The sequence below is a fragment of the Typopeltis vanoorti genome, chromosome 3 (genome assembly GCF_054136105.1).
Source record: "Typopeltis vanoorti isolate ZY-2024b chromosome 3, IOZ_Tvanoo_1.0, whole genome shotgun sequence".
Lineage (NCBI taxonomy): Eukaryota > Metazoa > Arthropoda > Arachnida > Uropygi > Thelyphonidae > Typopeltis > Typopeltis vanoorti.
In genome coordinates this window covers 99427006-99446447 of record NC_143551.1, presented here as the reverse complement: position 1 = coordinate 99446447, position 19442 = coordinate 99427006, and the positions used below count along the sequence as shown (strand labels likewise).

The 19442-nt window shown below is 32.2% G+C and overlaps 1 protein-coding gene across 11 annotated transcripts in view; it reads right to left on the bottom strand.

Annotated features, from left to right (window-relative positions):
- Positions 1-6061: 6061 nt before the first annotated feature.
- The window catches only part of LOC150108412 (IQ motif and SEC7 domain-containing protein 1-like), a 627659-nt gene continuing 614278 nt past the window's right edge, over positions 6062-19442 (bottom strand). For 10 of the 11 annotated variants that reach the window (XM_090390759.1, XM_090390766.1, XM_090390761.1 and 7 more), the window contains 2 exons: positions 16849-16901; positions 6062-6773 (listed from right to left, as the gene is read on the bottom strand). In XM_090390759.1, coding sequence (XP_090246885.1) covers positions 6546-6773; positions 16849-16901 — 281 coding nt within the window. In that variant the 3' untranslated portion in view covers positions 6062-6545. Of the gene's footprint in view, positions 6774-11648; positions 12212-16848; positions 16902-19442 lie in introns of those variants that run through there. The other variant, XM_090390762.1, reaches the window with a different exon arrangement.

The window sequence follows — 19442 nt, the reverse complement described above, 5'->3', positions numbered from 1 at the left end:
GCAGAATTTGGTGGATAGAAGGCAAGGGGGGGGGATATGATGGAGACATTTAAGTTCTTGAAGGATTATTGTCATGTGTTAACTAAGGAGTTTTTCAGATGGTAGAATGAGCAAGGACAAGGGACCATCCTTGGAAGGTGCAAATGGGAGTGGTGAATAAAAGGGTCAAAAGTAATTTTTTTGCATGGAGTGTTAGGAGCATGGAATGCATTGTTGAGTGGGTAGAGAATGTGCAGACTATGGATGACTAAGGAGTGGTATGATATACTTTGTGTCAATCAATGTTGACCTCCTACAATGAGTGTTGTGGCTCCGTGGGGGTCAGGAAAATAATAATTATACTGCCTTCATGTCTTCTTCTGTACTACATACTTGATCTTTCCATTCATCCAGTTTACATCTACCTTATTTAGCTTCCTAACTTATGAGTACATCCAGATACAGGAGCTATGCCTGACCATATTCAGACATTGCTGTTAAATAGTTCCTGATGTGCATCCAGGGAGCACTGATTACCTTTTTACCTAACTCCTCATTTCATGCTGTTGCCGCAGTCTTTCTTCTCAGTTACTGGCTTTGTAGTTCTACATATTTCCTTTTCTAAATTCTCATATGGCCAGCCACAACATTGCTGATCACCTCATGGTCACTCTCATCAACTAGAGGAAGATTATTGAACACTTCATTAATAACAGCAGCTTCTGATGACATGACCAAGTCCAAGACTCTTAATCATTGTAAGCCCTCTGATACATAATACTAGAGACAGTAAGTTGTCCCTCAGAAATTCGAGATATTACTTTTCCTTGCTAGCCAAGGAAGATAAATTTGCTTTTGTTGTGGCAAGGGTATGAAAAAGAAGGGAAAGTGAGTATATACACTCACCTTCCCATTTATATATATATATATATATATATATACATACATACACACACACATATAAAAGTGAAAGGAAAAGGAGTGCTTGCAATAAAGGATAAGGTATGTCCTTAATCTTTCTAGCAAATGTGTTCATTCTTTTCCTTGAGTGGTTATTTACTTGCAAGGGTAGAAGACCTATTCATGTAATCTGGCCAATTTGCCTACATGCAGGATGATAAACCTAAGTTTCTAAGAGAAAAAACTGATACCTCCATTTGAGATCAACTGCCTACCATCAAGTGATAATGCATATATAAAGATTCCTCTTATCACAACAAGAATTGAAGTTTGGTCTTTCTCAATTGAAGGATCATATTCCTTCAATTGAGAAGTTTCTTCACTTGCACTAAGGTTTATAGAAATTATCTGATTTTTGCCATTAATAAATATAACTTATGGTGTGGTATCTGGATATTACACAAAAATATTCCTAATATTCTAACAGGTTTATTTATATGTAGCAATTACAGTCTATCTTATTGAATTCTCATACATTTATTACTGAAAATGCTTTTGAAATGCAGCAGATATGCAAAAATTTTAACATTCTGAAAACTGCAAGAGTCTCAGTAACTTTATTATCAGCAATTTCCTCTGGTAAGGAAATGCCTCCAATTGAATTGTGGTCAGGATGCAAAGAACTTTTATGGGACTTTTCTCCTGAAGTTGAGTAAGCTTTTATATACCATATATGTTAGAGTGTAAGATGATATTTGGGTTAAGAAAGTTAAGAAGAAAAAGATTGCTGAAACTAGGAGTCATCTTAGACTCTGAGTATAAAATCTGAACTTGCAAATTCAGTGATGAAAAGTATCATCAAAGCCACGTTCTCCTCCTGCAGTGATGTACTATGGTGGTATGTTGTACATCGGTACTGTGTTTTGGTAAGCTTTTGGCATGTTAATATACAGATATATTAGCATAGTAATATTTTGTATGTAAATATTATTAATGCCAGACCTCCTGGAGTCGCACTCATTGTGGGAAGTATACACCATCGTGTGTGTGTGTGTGTGTGTGTGTGTATATATATATATATGTATATATATATATATATATATATATTCACACACACAGGCCATAAAGCAAATCAGTGTACATAAAAGTGTATAGCAAATCAATGCTATTTGTGTGGGCAAAGCAGTTCTCATATGGAAATTAAGTTTCTCATCCTGCAAAACAAACTAGTTAGAGAATGTCAGCTCTGAATAAAAAGTGACTGGGCTAAATAGCCGGATCATAACAAGAGCACAGCATAGGAGATACAATGCAGTAGATGTACATTTTACATCCAATGCATAACTCAAACCAATATTCATTCAATTAAAAAAAAAAAAAGCATGTAGAGTAGAAATATGTCTGTCAGTCCATGACATAATTTTATTTAGTATATGATGAGCTATCAAAAACTAGTCCTTGCAATATACATAGAGCTACTCCTACAAACAGTAAAGAAACCAGAGAGGATTTGTTCAGATTTCATTACAAAGAAATGCACACAAAAATTGAGAAACATTGCAGCAACACTCATATCTCCAAATCCACTTTTTCAATCCTGAAGTATACGTAATCTTGCTATCATTCACTAACTGATAATCACTCCTGCATATACTGTGCATCGTGATACACAGACATTGCTATAGCTAACAGCAAAATTGGAATCAACATATCTATAATGTTCTTATTAAAAGGAATATTTGTATAATTTTGTTTCATTCTTTCTTATTACTTATCATGTTTGGTATTATTCTAGACCTTCACAAAACCACACTGAAGGTCTTTACACCTACCGACTGCAATCCCAATGATATCTTGCTTTAAATAATTGTTTATTAAAGTTAGCTATGTGTTTACATGCACTAAACTTCCACCTGTTTATTTAGCACTTAAATTCATTATTTATTAAATTTACTTTTAAGTCTAAAAATAGTTGGCTTGTCGGCCCTATGTGCTTTATTTGAATTCTTTAGTTTGGTTAAAAATGGATTGTTGCTCTTAATCATACCTCTACAGTAAATGGATTTTGGAGATCAAGATACAGATCTATTGGAGAGATTGTGTTCATGAATTCCAATAGTGAAGGTGAAGATTTTGAGAGTTAATACTGTATTTTTATTTTGATTGCACTTTTTTTTTCTTTTTTTCTCAATCCTACACATAAGATGCTGTGAAACAAGTGGTTAAGAAGAAAGAAGGAATCTGATGATACATTTTTAAACACCTAAAACATACAATCCTTATAAAAGATGTAAAAAAGGATTCTATTGAGAACAGACAGATGATATGAAAGAGGAGGACAAGTTACTTCAACAGATTTAAAACTTTGTAGATGAACAAATATTTATCAGCAACTTCTCATATATGTACATACTTAAGGGAAAATGATCACAATTGATCACAATGATCCTCATGAAAATACTTATAGAAGAGGCATAAGGCAGAAATTGCATGTCTTTGAGAAAGTGACTGGAGCATCTGTGATATGATAGAGGCATTTATAATTAAATGGAATGCTAGCTTCTGCATAGTATCAAGCATTTTCAGGGAGTTTTTGGTGTATATAGGCAGATTGGATATTAAATCTAACATTATTTCAAAGTCAAATGTTTGTAGAACATTTGGCTTTGAATGTTCTTTTGCTCACTTAAGTTTTCTGCCTGATCTCTGAAGAGAGCCACCTAGTTCAAAACAACTGTCAGGCCAGTGAAACCTTTATCAAATGGACTAATAAAAAGGCAAGTATATGGATGCTTGGGCAGCATCCATGTCTTTTAAGTAGTCCAAGTAGAACAGAGGCAGATGATATGAAAGTTTATAGAAACTTTCATAGTTTCTACAAACATTTGGCTTTGAAATAATGTTGGATTTAATATCCACTCTATGTAATTTTACATCACTGAAACGAAGTCTTTAGCAATTATGAGAGAAATATTCTAAAACAAGGCAGAAGTTGGATTTATATAGTGTTAGAAGTTGTATAAGCAAGAGGGTGATGCCTTGATTGGAAAGACAACTATTTTTTTGGAAGCAGAGGAGTCAGTCAGTTATTAATTTGATAAACCCAATTGATTAATATATTTGCCAACTTTTTTTATTAAACATTTGTTACTAAACTGTTAAAGTAGTTATCATTTAAAGGTCAATGCAAGGACATTTACTAGTGCTAGTAATTTTTAAAACAGAAAAAAAAATGTTTTATATAAATATAAAATTAATATTTAAAAGGATACCTGTTTTTATTAATAATAGTTTTATGTACTTTGTTATTATACCATAATAAAATGTTGCCTATAACAACAATTATTTTTTTAAAAGCCTTGAAAAGCGTTCTGGTAGCTAATCTATATAGAAAGATAAAATATCCATGTTTCTCCACAAGGCAGACAAACTGATGTTTATGTTAAGTACTGTACTATTTAAAAGACCGTTACAGACAAGGACCAAATTTTTTTTTTTTAATAAGGTTTCAGTGGCATGACAGCACTACTTCTTTGTCATGTCTTATCTTTCTGTTTAGTTTAATCACAAAGATGATTTTCATGGCTCTCACTATAATAATTTCAATCCCAGTCAGTAGCAAACTTATGAGTTGTATACCTTTTGACAAAAGCTAAAAGTATTTTGAGTTTTTGCATGAGCTATGAGGATATGCTTATGCATTTGAAATGCTGCTATCAGATCAGTGAAACTAGAGAAAGTTTTTTTTTTTCACTTGGTTACACAGCAAATTAAACTAGACAGGTAATTATATTCTTGTTTAATCCTTCATCCAAGTGTAATGCATGCAAAGTATCTTCACAACTAGGCTACTTTTATATAGAGGCTGTTGACTTCACATTGATTGCCTTAGTATCCCATAATGCAAAACACACATCCTTTTGGACATGCATGTTATGCATTTTGGGAAAGGTCACTACCCAGTTTTGCCTTTTATCGATATTGAACTACTTAAAAAAGCAAGTATGCAAAGTTGCATTTGTCTAAGACAAAAATCAGAATATTTTATCATTCCTTTATATAATTCATAATTCAACAGTGTTTTCAATATTTTGGACTACTTTTTAGCTGCACATTGGGTAAGGGCATATGTTATTCAGAAATTGTTATTTCTGAATAACAATTTCAAATAGCCCTCAAAATCTAAACACTGAACCAAATATTCAGGCCAGAATGTTTATTATGTTTCAGCAGAAGGCTTTGGAGTCTGCTGAACAGGGGAAGCTAAAAGAAAATCAGAATGTAATGTGTAGTGAGTTCAGTAAAAGAATATTTACTTCACAGTTGGTTACAAGACACAGCCACTAATATAATAAGTGATTAATGCAGAGTCCAACCAAAGTTTAAATATATGTCGACCTTATTTTTATTGCTATTCGATGTTGAAATGATAATTGAGCAATTACTTTGTCTTGCGATTTTATCTTATCAGAATTCTTGTATCACAAGATTTTTTTTTTTTTTAAATTCTTAAAAATATTTTGAATTGAATATTTTATTTGGTGGATGTGAAGAAGAGCTGATGGAGTGGATAGGGTTTTGCATTTTTTTTATCAATGCAGAATAACTATTAGAAGTTTTTGACCCCTATAATAAATGTTATGCTCATCCTTCAGAAGCAAAATATTCTTTTAATTATTGCCAATAATTGTTGTAAAAAAAAAAAAATTAGTATAGTCATTTTAGTATAAATGTCATTTCAAATTTTTGTTTTGATACCCAAACAGTACAGATTTACTAGGTTCATGTACTCTCATAGTTTAAATAACAAATAATGTTAAATTATAATTATTATGTTGTAGAATAATTATCAGAACTATAAATTTTAAATGAATGTGAAAGTACAAAAATAAAACTAATGTGGTTAAATTTATAAAATATTCTGCACAAACTTTCTGGTATTAATAAATGATCCTTTACTTTTAAATATATTGCCATGTGTAAAAGGAAGGGGGTTGAAATTTCATAAGAAAACTGGAAAGAAAAATAAATGGGGGTAGAAGAATAAACCTGAGCTTGTTAGCATTCAAATCATGTAACTCTCTCTCTCTCACACACACTTGTTCCCAGTAAGTAATTTTTTTTTTTCCATCATACGATATTTTAATGACATTGAACTGTCAATATTCACAGTAACACTAAGTTAACTGTATAAGAGAGGCATATATTAAATCTCAGTTACATCATTCATATTACATATACAGATCACAAATTCAACTTAAAGTACATATTTAGCCTATACAGGATGCCACTAACTAGTGATATCCACATATTTACAGCAGGCTCTTATATTACATGAGCTCATGCTCTTATTTACAGTTAGTCAATTTCTTCTGTATGCAGTTCAATAATAGATATTAACTTTCTCAATAAAAATAATATCTATATGCAATCAACACTCAGTGTGACTGCTGGCTGGTTACAAAGGACTGGGTGGAAACATACAGAGCAAGAAATGAACACTTTCTTTGGCACAATCACTTCTTCTGTGATGAGAGAACACTACCATTAGGCTGCAGCCTTAACCAGATGAAACACAGAAGAAATATTCCACATAGGTTGCATATTCTTTGATAGCCATACACATGATGGCACCTCACAGAACTACAGTCTATCTTTCACCGGGATTAAATATCTGTACTCTCAGGAGGCTTCCTTAAATGAGACTTACTTGCACCTTTCCCTTTCTTGCCAAAAAGGCCTCCCAGAAATCCTTGCTGTCCCGAAGACTTTCCTCCACAATCTATTGACCTGCCTGGAACACCATCCAAACCAGCAGACGTTGAGGCATGAACAGTTTGAGGTGAAGAATCATGACTAACAGTACTTGCTGTTGATGACTGGAAGGATATTGACTGAAGAAAAAGAAAAAAAAAATAGAAATAATACTCATTATTAAGTTAATCTGTGAAAGATCTCATTCAAAAATATAAAGGTTAAACTTCTTTTAATGAGTAGTTTTATTCTAGTGTTACTAGAGGGAACTAAAACTTTTTTCTGAATTTCTCACACAACATAACATTTAATATCGATATCTTTAATAAAAAAAGGGAATAGCAATGAATTTAATGAAGTTTTCAAACATTTGAATATTTGGAATACAAGTCTGTTGTAATGCATGTCCCCCCCCCCCCTCAATATTTTTCTCCAGCTCCTTTCTTTGGTATTAATTTTTTTTTGCGTCACTCATTCTTTTGTAAGTTATCAGTGTAAATTATATTGTTAATTGTAAATGTATTAAATTTTTTAAAAAAAATTATCACATATTACTGGTATGAATTACAGTGAGTTTAATGTCTAATTCTCCACGATAGGCTAGTAACTGTGAATAACTAGATGTGCTAGGATATCAAAGTAGCACTTGAAGCAAAGTCCTAAGATCAAAGGCAGAATTAAGTACTATTCAAAAGGTCAGATAACAAGAGTTGATTAAACAGAAGATCACATAAATCAGTGTATGTTATAATTGAAAGCAGTGCAACTTTTCTAGTATAGCGATGCTGCTTAATAGTATGACTTGAAATCATACTATACTTTATATATGTATATAATGTGGAATCTGTGTAAGGCAGATGTGAGCAAGGGGATGAAGAGTAGATTTTTTGCATGGAGTGTAGTGGATGATTGGAATGCATTGCCTGAATGTGTAGTGAGTGCAGAGACAGTGAATGCATTTAAGACAAGGTATGATGAGCTGTGCATGTGAGAGTGGAATGAGTCTTGAATGAATGATGGAGAAAGGAGAAGAAAGACAGTGAGGTTTTTGAATGTGAAGTTTGAGATTTTAACTAATTTCAATTAACTAAGCTTGATGTTAATAAGGCTGCAAGACTAGATGGGATATCACCACATATGTTAATGTGAAGTATTCCCTGACTTTGTTGTTTAGCACGAATTTCAAAAGAAACAACTGATTGAAAAAGGAGGAAAGCAAAATAATTCTACTGTGGAAGGAAAAATCCAAATCAGTGGTGATAAATTGTAGGCCAGTGTTTCTGGTGTAGTGGCAAAGGTATTAGAGTGATTTGTTAGAGATAAAATACAATATTGGATTGATAGAAACAGGAATTTTTCTAGAGGGAAGTCTTTATTCAGTAATTTAGTACTATATATTAACAGCTGAAGAATAATGACAAAGAGTTCTGATGAGATCTTGCTACAAGAGGATCATATTGGATATGGATAGATAAAGAGGACAAACAGTTTGTTGTTGCCAAATGTAAAGTCATAAGCTTTGTGACTGATCGTGATGAAGCAGCAAAAGTGCTCTGATGGATGGATAAATGCTGGATAAATTCAAGGAATCCACACAGAAAAATGTGAAAGTTAGTCAGAAAATGCTGCTGTAGGAGGATTCTTTTCAAAGTCAGGCTTTGCAAATTGTTTCAATTAGTAAAAATAGAAAAGGCATGATGTTTTATCTAAAAATCCTTAATAGTTGATAAGTATTACACAGAGTGTTTCACTCATAGGAGAGGGCCCTTGAGTTATCGTTTATTACAGACATAATATGCAAGATAGACAAATGTAATTGTGGTAGTACATGCCTTGAGAGTTGTTCAACATATCGCATCACACCAACTGCAGGAAGTGGTCGCCTCCTTCCTGCAGGCACCTAGCAACCCAGCACTCCATGTTTGCAAATGTTTCAATTAGCTGAGCATGGCTGATGTTGGCAATTGCAGCGGATGTTTGGTTTATTGTATAGCGGATGTGCATGGTTTATTGGCATAGACCTTTTCCCTTCAAAATGTCCCGCAAGAAGTCTGGAGGACTGAGACCTTGGTGGCCATCCTGCCGTTGGCATGGATGTTTGCGATTGTGGTCGGCGGTAGATGGTGTAGACGAAGGTAGTTGCTGTTTGTTGTAGTTGGTGGATTGAGTGGTGGAGACAGAGAGTTGTAGAGTAGGTGCCTTCCCTCGATGAGTCTTTGGACTCCCTGGGGATGTCATATAATAATAATAATAATAATTACGGCCACCTTATGCAATCTTCAAAGAAACTGGTTACAAATGACAAACCTTTTGGTCTATGTCAGTTGTAATCTCAAAAGGAATATGGCTCCTAAGGTCTCCAGGTCTCATTCCCCCAGACTTCTTGTGGGACATTTTGAAGGGGAAAGGGCCTCCTATGAGTGAAACACCCTGCAGTACATATTAACTAACAGTTATTCTTGCATATATGTTTCTTTCATGCCATATCTTCACCATAAAGATTGAAGATTTTTTTAAAATGCAGAATCCCTCTATAATACATGGAGTTTGCATGGACCATGCATATTGCCCATACTCTTGTCCATTAACAGAAAGCAAGCTGATATTATATTCTGGCAAATATGATATGAAGCTAGCAAATTCAAAATTTTCAGTCATTACAACAATTATTTTATTAAATTTGAATTATAATATTAAGATCAAATGATCAGAAATAACTTTCTATAACCCATGAGAAATTTCCTGAAAGCCAGTATTAAAAATTAACAGTGAATTGGATAATTCACAGATACTGCACATTTTGAAAATGTCTATTACACAATTTGTAATGGGCATTTTAGAAAAACTGATGTCCACAACGAGAGTAATATCTCATTATGTATTTTAAGGCTGATACATTTGTTTACTAGAATGAAAAAAACCCTGTCACCTCGATATGGAATGGCTGACTTATCTTTGGTTGTAAATAATACCCTTATAAAGACTCTTGTATTTGTAGGTGGAATTCCAATTCCAGTTTTTTTTATTAAATTATGTTATAATTTATTATACAACAAACTCTTACTGCAGTAATCATTAAAATAAAGTGAGAGAAGCTGCTGTAGTAAATTCTGTTACTTCATTAATTTCAAGTGTCATAATATGATAAAAGCAATTCACTATAGCAAATTTTCTGTTATAACAAAGTATTCCTTTGTTCCCTATGAGTTCACTATGATGAAATTGGGTTGTATGCTTTGAATTCTGTATTTCTTTTTAATGAATACTCCATGAAAGGTTATAAATCTTAACATATTAATCAATAATATTAACAGCATGGATGTGATGGGAGTTAAATAATCCAGAAAGCTTGCTCTAAAAACCAGACATGGCACTTTTCAAAAGCTATTCATAAACATCGATACCAGCAATGGAATTTAAGCTTATTGCTTATAAATTAAAGAGGGGCAATACTATCCAGTCATCCAACTAGGCTGGTCTCTTGTTTTAGCAGTTATTAAAAGTTATAACTAATTTAATTAATTTCCTGCTAAAAAGCTTGCTGCAGTTATTTTTGTACATCAGAAGTCTGCAATGTGTGGCTTGTGAGCTGCATGTAGTTCTCTGAATATGTAATTGCAGTGCTTTAACTTTTAGCCTACATGTATGTCAAGTGCACGTTGCAAACACATCTCAGTTTGGTTTGCCTGTACATCACCAGCAGAGCACATGTACTGTAGGGTGTTGAAGGTTCATCGCTGCGGCAGTGATGAGTATAAAATAATTAAAACAGGACCAAAATAATATCTGTGTTTTCGATGCATGGAATAGCAAATATGAACTATATTAAAATTAAATCAAGAAGTTGTCTGAACAATCAGTCTCTCATTAGCATGTTTAAAAATGAAACTTACAGCATGCTCGCCTGATGTTGAGAAACTTGCTCAAGAAGTTCAGCAGCAAAAGTCGCATTAATTTGTACCAAATTCGATTTTTGTTAAGGTTTTTTTACAGTATTAATAAATAATATTTCAGTGTGTATATATATATATATTTTTTTTTTAAGTAAAACACATTCCCACTCTGTTCTATTTCTTAAAAACTCTTCACACCTCCTCTTCTCAGTTTAAGCTGAGTTGTGGGGTGTGGTTCTTTGGATTTCTTTTTTTTTTTTTTTTTTAATTAGATCAAAAATGACTTCACTTAAAAAAGGTTGCCAATCTCTGCTGTACATGAAAGTAAAGTATACAGAAGTGTTGATTTTCCTAATATTTCCAAGGTCTAGTTTCCACTGATAAGACCTTATTAAAGGTTGAAAGTGATGTGGGAATGGAGTGTGCTCTCATTTTGGGATACTAGGGCAACCAGATACGATGTTAGTTGCCCATCCACTCACTCACTGCCCACCTACTTCTGAGTAGAAATGAGGTTCAGTAGTGCTGTATGACAGAAACAGTGCTAGAGTATCTCGAGTGCTTCAGGTTTGGAGTAATCTTTTTATATCACTCATATTTTTTGGAACTCTGTGTACCTTTTTCATTATTAAAGGCCATCTAGAGGGTGCATATCCTTAAGAGTAAGAGTATAGCATATTCTTGCTGGCCACTGGCTAATGCCCAAGGTACTGCTACATAGAGTTGAGGTTTGGCATATTAGTTGGCTCCTGCTAATGAGTAGAAATAGGTTCAGTGTTATTTGGTGGATCCAATGCTGAGTATTCTGGAGTGATCCAGATTTTTGAGTGATGAGCTTAGAGTGATTTCTTTAGATCACCCATAGTTTTTGGTAACCATCTGTACCTTTTTCACCAAATAAAGGTCAACAATGGTTTGAGTACCGACCCATCTCTTGTGTATAATATGTAAAATCATTATACATACCTGAGAAGGGAGTGTGCTGTGCATTATGGAAAGCTAGGGCAACTGGATGGTCTTCACAAAAATATTAAAACAGACAACAATAATACCACTATTTTTTTCTTTATTGTCTGATATTAAATAAAATGTTTATTTAGAATATACAATGGAATACTTTCATATTCTATGTAAAGAAGTTTTTCTTTCCTCTGAAGAATTAACAGGTAATCAAACTAAACTATCTTACACATATCTTTTTGTTTCTGAGATATTAAAATGCAAATTTTCAAAACACACATCTTGGAAGTTTGCATTTTTATAAGTTGAATCTTAAGACTGAGCAATATTCCTCAATTTTGGCTATAACATAGTTTATTTTCTCAAATGACTGTTTAAGATATCTGTATTTGAAATTGTTCACAAATTTTCATCCAGATCCATCATACAAACACAAAGAAACAATTTAGAAGCTTATAAAATGTTCAGGCTTTGTAAATTTCTGCATAAAAATGAGTTAAAAGTTTGTTTAGCATATTGGATAGTAATAAAAAAAGAAATGTTCCACAGTAATGAGCAATTGGCCTCGAGTACACATGCAATTTACAGACAAAACATACTAGTGGTGGTATGCAGCAGATGATGTAGGTGAGGATGGTAGTGGCAGTTCACTGTAGTTGGTGGATTGGGTGGTGGAGATGAAGAGCTGTAGAGTAGGTGCCCTACCTTGATGAGTCTTTGGACTCCTTGGAGGCATCGCATAATAATAATAATAATAATTAATGAGCAATCGGAAACAAACGCCCTAGAAAATACTCCAGTCATAGATACCTCAGAATATAAAAATACAGAGAAATTTTTAATTTCAATGTTGACATTTTATTCCAGTTAAACATAAGCATATCCAGGATAGCATTTTTCAGAAGAGTGGTATATTTTGAGTTTCTAATAGTTTTTAACTATTACAGTATAATATACTAATGTAATTTTTGGACTTTTAAGAATTTAAGGGAAAGGTATTAATACTTCATATAATGCTAATAAGAATTCAGTTTCCTTAACTTGGAAGTACAGTAAATTTCTTGAAACAGTTGATAATATTTATTTGCAATTACTCTTTTTATACTCCATTATAAATCATATCTTAATATGGAAAGGTGTAATCCTTCATACCAAATGCTAATCTTTAAATGAATTCCATACATGCTTAGGTATACTTTTTTTACATAAAACATAGCCTCTTATGTCATTTGGAGTAGCAAAGTATTATATCAGCATTAAACTAATTATAATATAATATATGTAATTAGCTGATATAATACTTTATGTTTAAATCATAAAGTATTATATCAGCATTAAACTATAATTACAAATGTACCTTAAAAAAGATGTTTAAATCATACACATTTTGCTTTAGGTTTCAAATTATTACATAGCAAGGTACATTTTTCAGTAACTTCCAAAAGCTAAGATATGCTGGAATTATAATATTTTAATATTGCAATTATAAATTGATTTTATTATTTAATAGCATCATTTGGCTTCATGAAGTCAAAACTCATCATGGGAGAGTCACTTTGGCTCTCTTATCTTTTTCATGCATATAACTGTAGTTTATGTACAATTTTTTGGTTATATATATATATTCCAAACTATTTTATATGCTTCAATTTTCCTTTTTAATTTCTGTCATTCCATACATCAGCAGTACAACAACAATATATCTGATGTTGATCGTATAAGAAATTTCACAATCTCCATGCTATTTTGATAAGCTTGAAGCATATGAAAGAATTACATCCATCCATAATTATACTAATTAAAAGCAGGAAACAAAACAAGCTTTCTATTTCATAATGAGTACAGCATATATGTATATGCATACATACATACAGGCACATGTACAGTATGCTTATAAGCAGAGCTCCAGAAATACAACTTAAATCCACTAGCCACAAAAAAATTCTACTCACCCAAGGTATTGGTTTACTTTATATATTATTTATAGGTGACATTAAAAAAAAAATAAAAAATAAATGTTATGTTGACAAAAACAAAGTAATGATTCTTAAATTCTCATTACATGTAATTATTACAGAAATATGCTTTCCTTTAATGTGGATTTAAAATATATGCCTTCACAACTTAGTTTGTGTTTTCATTCATTTTTTTTTTTTTTTTGTTTATAATGAAGGGTGAATTTATGTAAATTATCCATAAACAATAATTTAATAGGAAAGACAAATTCACATCTGCAAGAAAGTGGGGAGCACTCCACGTGGAACCAGACTCACTTTTCGCAATGTACTCGTACTTAGTAACGTGATCTAGTCTTTGACTTCTTTGAAAGATAATTGTATTTTTTAAACTAAGAGTATTAAAAATGCATTTTTTGTTATGCAAAATTTTAAAGCATTTAAAAACACTGTATTATAATTGCACGCCTACTTAAGGAGTAAAAGGTGTTAGAAGAATAAGATGTACTACAGCATTTAATTAGTTTGTGCCAATTTTAATTTGTTATAATTACTGGTTTATTTTGTTAATGAAATTATATTGTAAGAAAAGTACAATGTTTTTTTAATAACAGATTGTCTATTTCTGTAAGTGGCTCTCACCCATGAAAGGTTTATTTATGAACCTAGAAATTATATTCTTGGTTTCATCCTTTATCCAAGTGTAATCAAACGAAGTTTGCACGTGAAGTCACTTGCAACTGGGCTACTTGTATATAGAGGCTAATGACTTCGTGCCAATTGCCTTAGTATCCCATAATGCAATGCACATATCCATAAGGACATGTATAATGCTATGAATTATGGGAAGGGCCACTATCCAGACCAATTTCGACCTTTATTTGAGATCTCATTAGTCAGACCCAGAAGTGATTCCAAGGTTGAAGTAATGCAGAAGTCATTACACTTGGATAAAGGATGAAACTAAGAATATAATTTCTTGGCATCTTTAATTTATAGTATAACCAAGTGAAAAAACTTTCAATGTCTATCTCTAATCCACGGTATTTTAGTAATAAGGTGTGACACTTTTTGATTTGTATATGGAAATATGACTTCTGCATTTCTTCAACCTTGAAATCACTTCTGGGTCTGGCTCCCACTGATGAGACTCAATAAAGGTTGAAACTGCTCTGGGTAGTGGCCCTTCCCATAATGCATAGCATTATACATGTCTGTAAGGATATGTGCAGTGCATTATGGGATAGTAAGGCAAATGTGAAGTCATTAGCCTCTATATACAAGTAGCCCAGTCATGAAGTGACTTCATATGCATACTTTGTTTGCTTACACTTGGATAAAGGATGAAACCAAGAATATAATTTCTTGGCATCTTTAATTTATAATATAATCAAGTAAAAAACCTTTCAACATTTGTGAATCTATAGTACAAATCATGCTGTGGGTGGGTTAAGATTTTTTTTCTATTTTTATATATATTGAGTTTTTTTTACCAGATCTGGAAACCCTGCTCTAGAGACCAAACATAGAACTTTTCGAGCCACTTTAGTGAACATTATGAAACCATCCAGTAAATGGTGGTCTCATATCAGGTGATGAAATTCATCTCCCACCTAAAGATATTCACAAACATCCATGCCCACAGCAAGATTTGAACTGCAGCCTGTTGGTTGGAGAGCAGATATGCTAACCACTCGGCCAACAAATTACATGTATATTGGAAATGATAACTAATTTAATTTAAATGTATTAGTGATATGAAAAACTTGCATGTTTTCATTCACACTTCAAGTGTGTGAGATTTACTTTTAAGCACACTTCAAGTGTGTGAGATTGTTTTTAAGTAAAGTCCTGTAACTATGATATATAATGAGGTTAATTTTTCTAGCTTCATGACTGAAATGAAAGCTGGAAGTGTGCTGAATACTGGAGCATGCACAAAGTTAAATCTATGATATTGCTGTGAGAGAAATTAGGAGATTTTTCGAACTCAAAAGTGGATATTTATGAAGTTTTTCACATAGAAAGAAAAAGTTATGAACAATTATTATGTTATAACAATGATGGCATTTGGGGGGGGGGGAATATGACAAGTTGTGTTTTGAATTATTACAAAAATAACAAACAGTCTTATTAAAAAAGAAAAATGTTCTGAAGCTTAAAAGGGATAAAAGGACAAAAGAAAGTGAAGATGATTGGTTTACATTATGTTATAGCATTTAGAGAAAACAAGCCAATAATTGCAAGTGTTTTGCTATTCTTTAAAAGGGAATGCTATTATGTGTGAATTAAGGATTTCAGATCCAGAAGTTTTATTTCCAGCTCTCTGGAAATAAAGTGGCTTTAATAAATTCATCCCATGATCGAATAACTTGATAGTGAATGAGAATGTTTCAAATTAAAAATTTTTTTAAAAAAGTGTAAATTATGAGGAAAAAAAAATTTAAATGCATTTAGAATGACATTGAAATTTACTTGCTACTTGTTTCTGATCACTGGTGAGTGGATTTCTGAAGCCCTGCCCATAAGCATACTAATTATGCTTATAGGCATACTGTATTCTAATGGTTATGCAAAATATTCTATATGCAGCATATCTGTCACATATTTAGAAATGAATAATTATTATTAACATTCCAAATGATTTATCGGTTAGACATGCTTTCTGTAATTGGTTTAGTTTTAAATTTTTGATTTTAATGTGTGTTTGGCTTGAAAATTTCAGCTAAGAAATTTAACTGAAATATCAGTTGTTATCAGTAAATAATGTATAAAATCATTGTGTCAGTTAATTGCATCATCTTTACTTTCAAATAAACAGTGTTATTTATTTTTAAATGGCGATCTCATCCATAAAAGTTTGAAATATGTAGCAATTTATATCTATAGCAATTAGTGCAAAACTATTAAATATAAATTAAATGGTGTGTTTATGTATGAGGTCACCAAGAGCATTAACATTCCATAATTATTTTTCAGTGCTTATTCTGTAACTTACTGCCAGAAGTTAAAACTAAGGTGAATGTACTATATTGCTTTCCATCTGATAAAAAAAACATCACCATATTCCAGTTTCTTTTCAAAGAATTCATGAGAGAATTAGAAGCTTATACAAGTTATCAAATGCCAATATAATTTTCTTTCTTTCTTTTTTTTTTTTTTGCCCAATTCAACTATTCTTATTGCTGATACAATATGAAGGTGTGTGCTCATGCGTCTCAGTTTACATACTATATATATATATATATATATATATATATATATTAATAGTAACCATTTGGAAAGACTTCATTTAAAATGGGTACATTTTAAATATACACATGCATACAATATAACAGCTGTGTAATTGTATTTGATAAATAAACAAAATATATTATCAATAAAGAACTGTTCAGCAATAAACTTACCATTCCACTATCCAGTGATCCAGCACTTCCTCTTCTTACAGGCTTGTTGACAGCTGAAAGGAAATTGCAAAATTCATATTTATTTTCTGGTGTATACCAAATGATGAAAGGGGGGGGGGGGAAATGAACCAAATATTATCACAGTCCAACGCAACCAGTATTTCACAACTGGTTTCAGATCAACTTTTTTCTCGAATAAGTCTATTACTTGTCAAAGCTCTGATTTGTTCACCTTTTACATTTTGATCTTAAAAGCACACTTAACTGTATCAATCAATCCACCTATATCTTGGTTGTCTTCTGAGTTTTTTCCTTGCCATTTTAGCTTCAAAACTTGTTTTGCTATCTTTCATCTCCCATTATGTTTAAATGACCATACCCACTTAGATTAGTTCTGACATTTTTGAACATGCATAATAAGTTAATAAATGCAACAGAAAGGGAGAGAATAAGAGATCACTCCTGAAAGATGTGCAAAAGTTTAATTAGCAGGTGCCTGGCTTTTTTTTTTTGCTTGGAGGATGCAGAATGAGTGGAATAAATTGGCAGACATGGACATAACAGTATAATAGGTACTGTGTATCAATTTCTGATATCATCACTTAATTCTCAGGTGATGCCTGTTCATTCTCTTAATTTTCTTCAAACTTTCTTACCTGGGGTCTGTCTTTCATGAACAATTTCTAAGCCAACTCTCCAATCCATATATTCAAATTAGTTTGAACACTGTCTTGTATATTGCTAGCTTGATATTTTTTGTTCAATTGCAATTCCTATTCAATATGAATTTGTTCAGTGGTTTCCCACCATTTAAAATTATTTATTCTGTTATCTACTTCCATATTTTAATTTGTCATCTTCATTAGAATTTGTGCTTAGATAGTTAAAATTTGTGAAGTGTTCCATAGGTTCATTAATGTAAATGTAGCTCTTTTCTATTTTCCTACCCCTTAACTGCTGATTTTCATATAAAATTTGTCACAGCAATTGTTTAATTTTGCTCAAGACTACTTGCAGTAGATTTACTTAAGAGGATAACATTATCTTTTAAAAAGTACAAAACTAATCTTAGTATCTTCTATTTGAATTTGAGGATTAATACCACTGTCCTTAATCATGTGGTCCATATGAATTATAAATAATAGTGGAGATAAACATCAAACCATTTGCATCACCTTTGAATTCTGACTGCTGAGTTCTGATAATTTATGTATAAGCTACATATTTCTCTATATAAGGAGGACCATTTACACCAGAGAAGTTTAGTATTTGGAACCCCCCCCCCCCTTCAGTATCTTATAATATGCTTTTTAGAGATCAACAAAGCTTAACTAGATATCTATATTATATTCTCAAGGTTTCTCAACTGTTTATTGTAAAATAAAAACTGCCTAGCAAATCTTATTTGACTTAATTGTAATTTCTGTCTTTTCTAAATGCTTTTTTGTCTTCATTAATTCAGTCCAGTATTTTGATTGTAAGATGGTTCAAAAAAATCTTACTCAATATTTTCTTTCAAATGCAATAAGATGAGATAATTCTATTATCTCTCTGTTGTTGACCATGTTTCACAATCCTAAATTAGTATCAGGCATAGATAACTTAGAAATTTTCTTGACAGTATTCTGGATTTTAGGAATTGTGAAATTTCAAAATATCCATAATTGGCATTCTCAGTTCTCTTCTTTATCTCTTGATGCATATCATTGGAGCTATTAGTGTTGACTCCTACACATTTATGACAACAATCTCCATGAATAATGATGTCATCACCATAAGAGAATGTTCTTTTATTCATTCCCATTGTCCTTTGTAGTTCTTTAATGACATTTTCAATGTTAGGTGGAACAGAGTCAGCAAAATTTGAATATTTATCATATTCATTTATTTATCTCATTGCATCCCATAGTATGCTTTAATAATCATCATCACGAAATTACTGATATGTATCCTTGTGGAGATAGGGGGGGGATGTACAGGACTAACTTCCTATTGGCAGTTTTCCTCCAAATTAATCTGTTACCTGTTAGGACTCCTGTATTATATTAATCTATTATTTTATTTTGTTTGTTTGCAGTAATAATTACACAATGAATTCTAATTTTTGTGGGCATCTAGTGAATGAAAATAACAGAAATAACCTTTAAAACTTGCTAATGTACTACTCTAACATGTAAGTAATAGGATGCGATTAATGGGAATGAATAAAAGAACATTCTCTCATGGTGATGACATCATTATTCATGGAGATTGTTAATAATTTGGGTATGTTTGTATGTTAATTCTTTTCTAGATCAGTGTAGATAGTATCTTGTAACAAGTGTCCAAGAGGAAGATACTTGTGTAATTACTAGTGATCATGTTGAAGATGGTGCCGAAATTCCCATCTAGGGCTCCAGGCCAAAAATGCAGGAAGGATTTATTTAATTTTACCAGACAAATAGGATGCTCACTTCAGATATGCCAACTCAATATTGAAGGCTTGAGTAGAGCAAAAAGTGAATTTCTATCTAAAATGCTATCAACCCACTCAGTGGATGTTCTAGCTATTCAAGAAACCCATACTGAAAATGCTGAACAATTGTTGCAGTCTA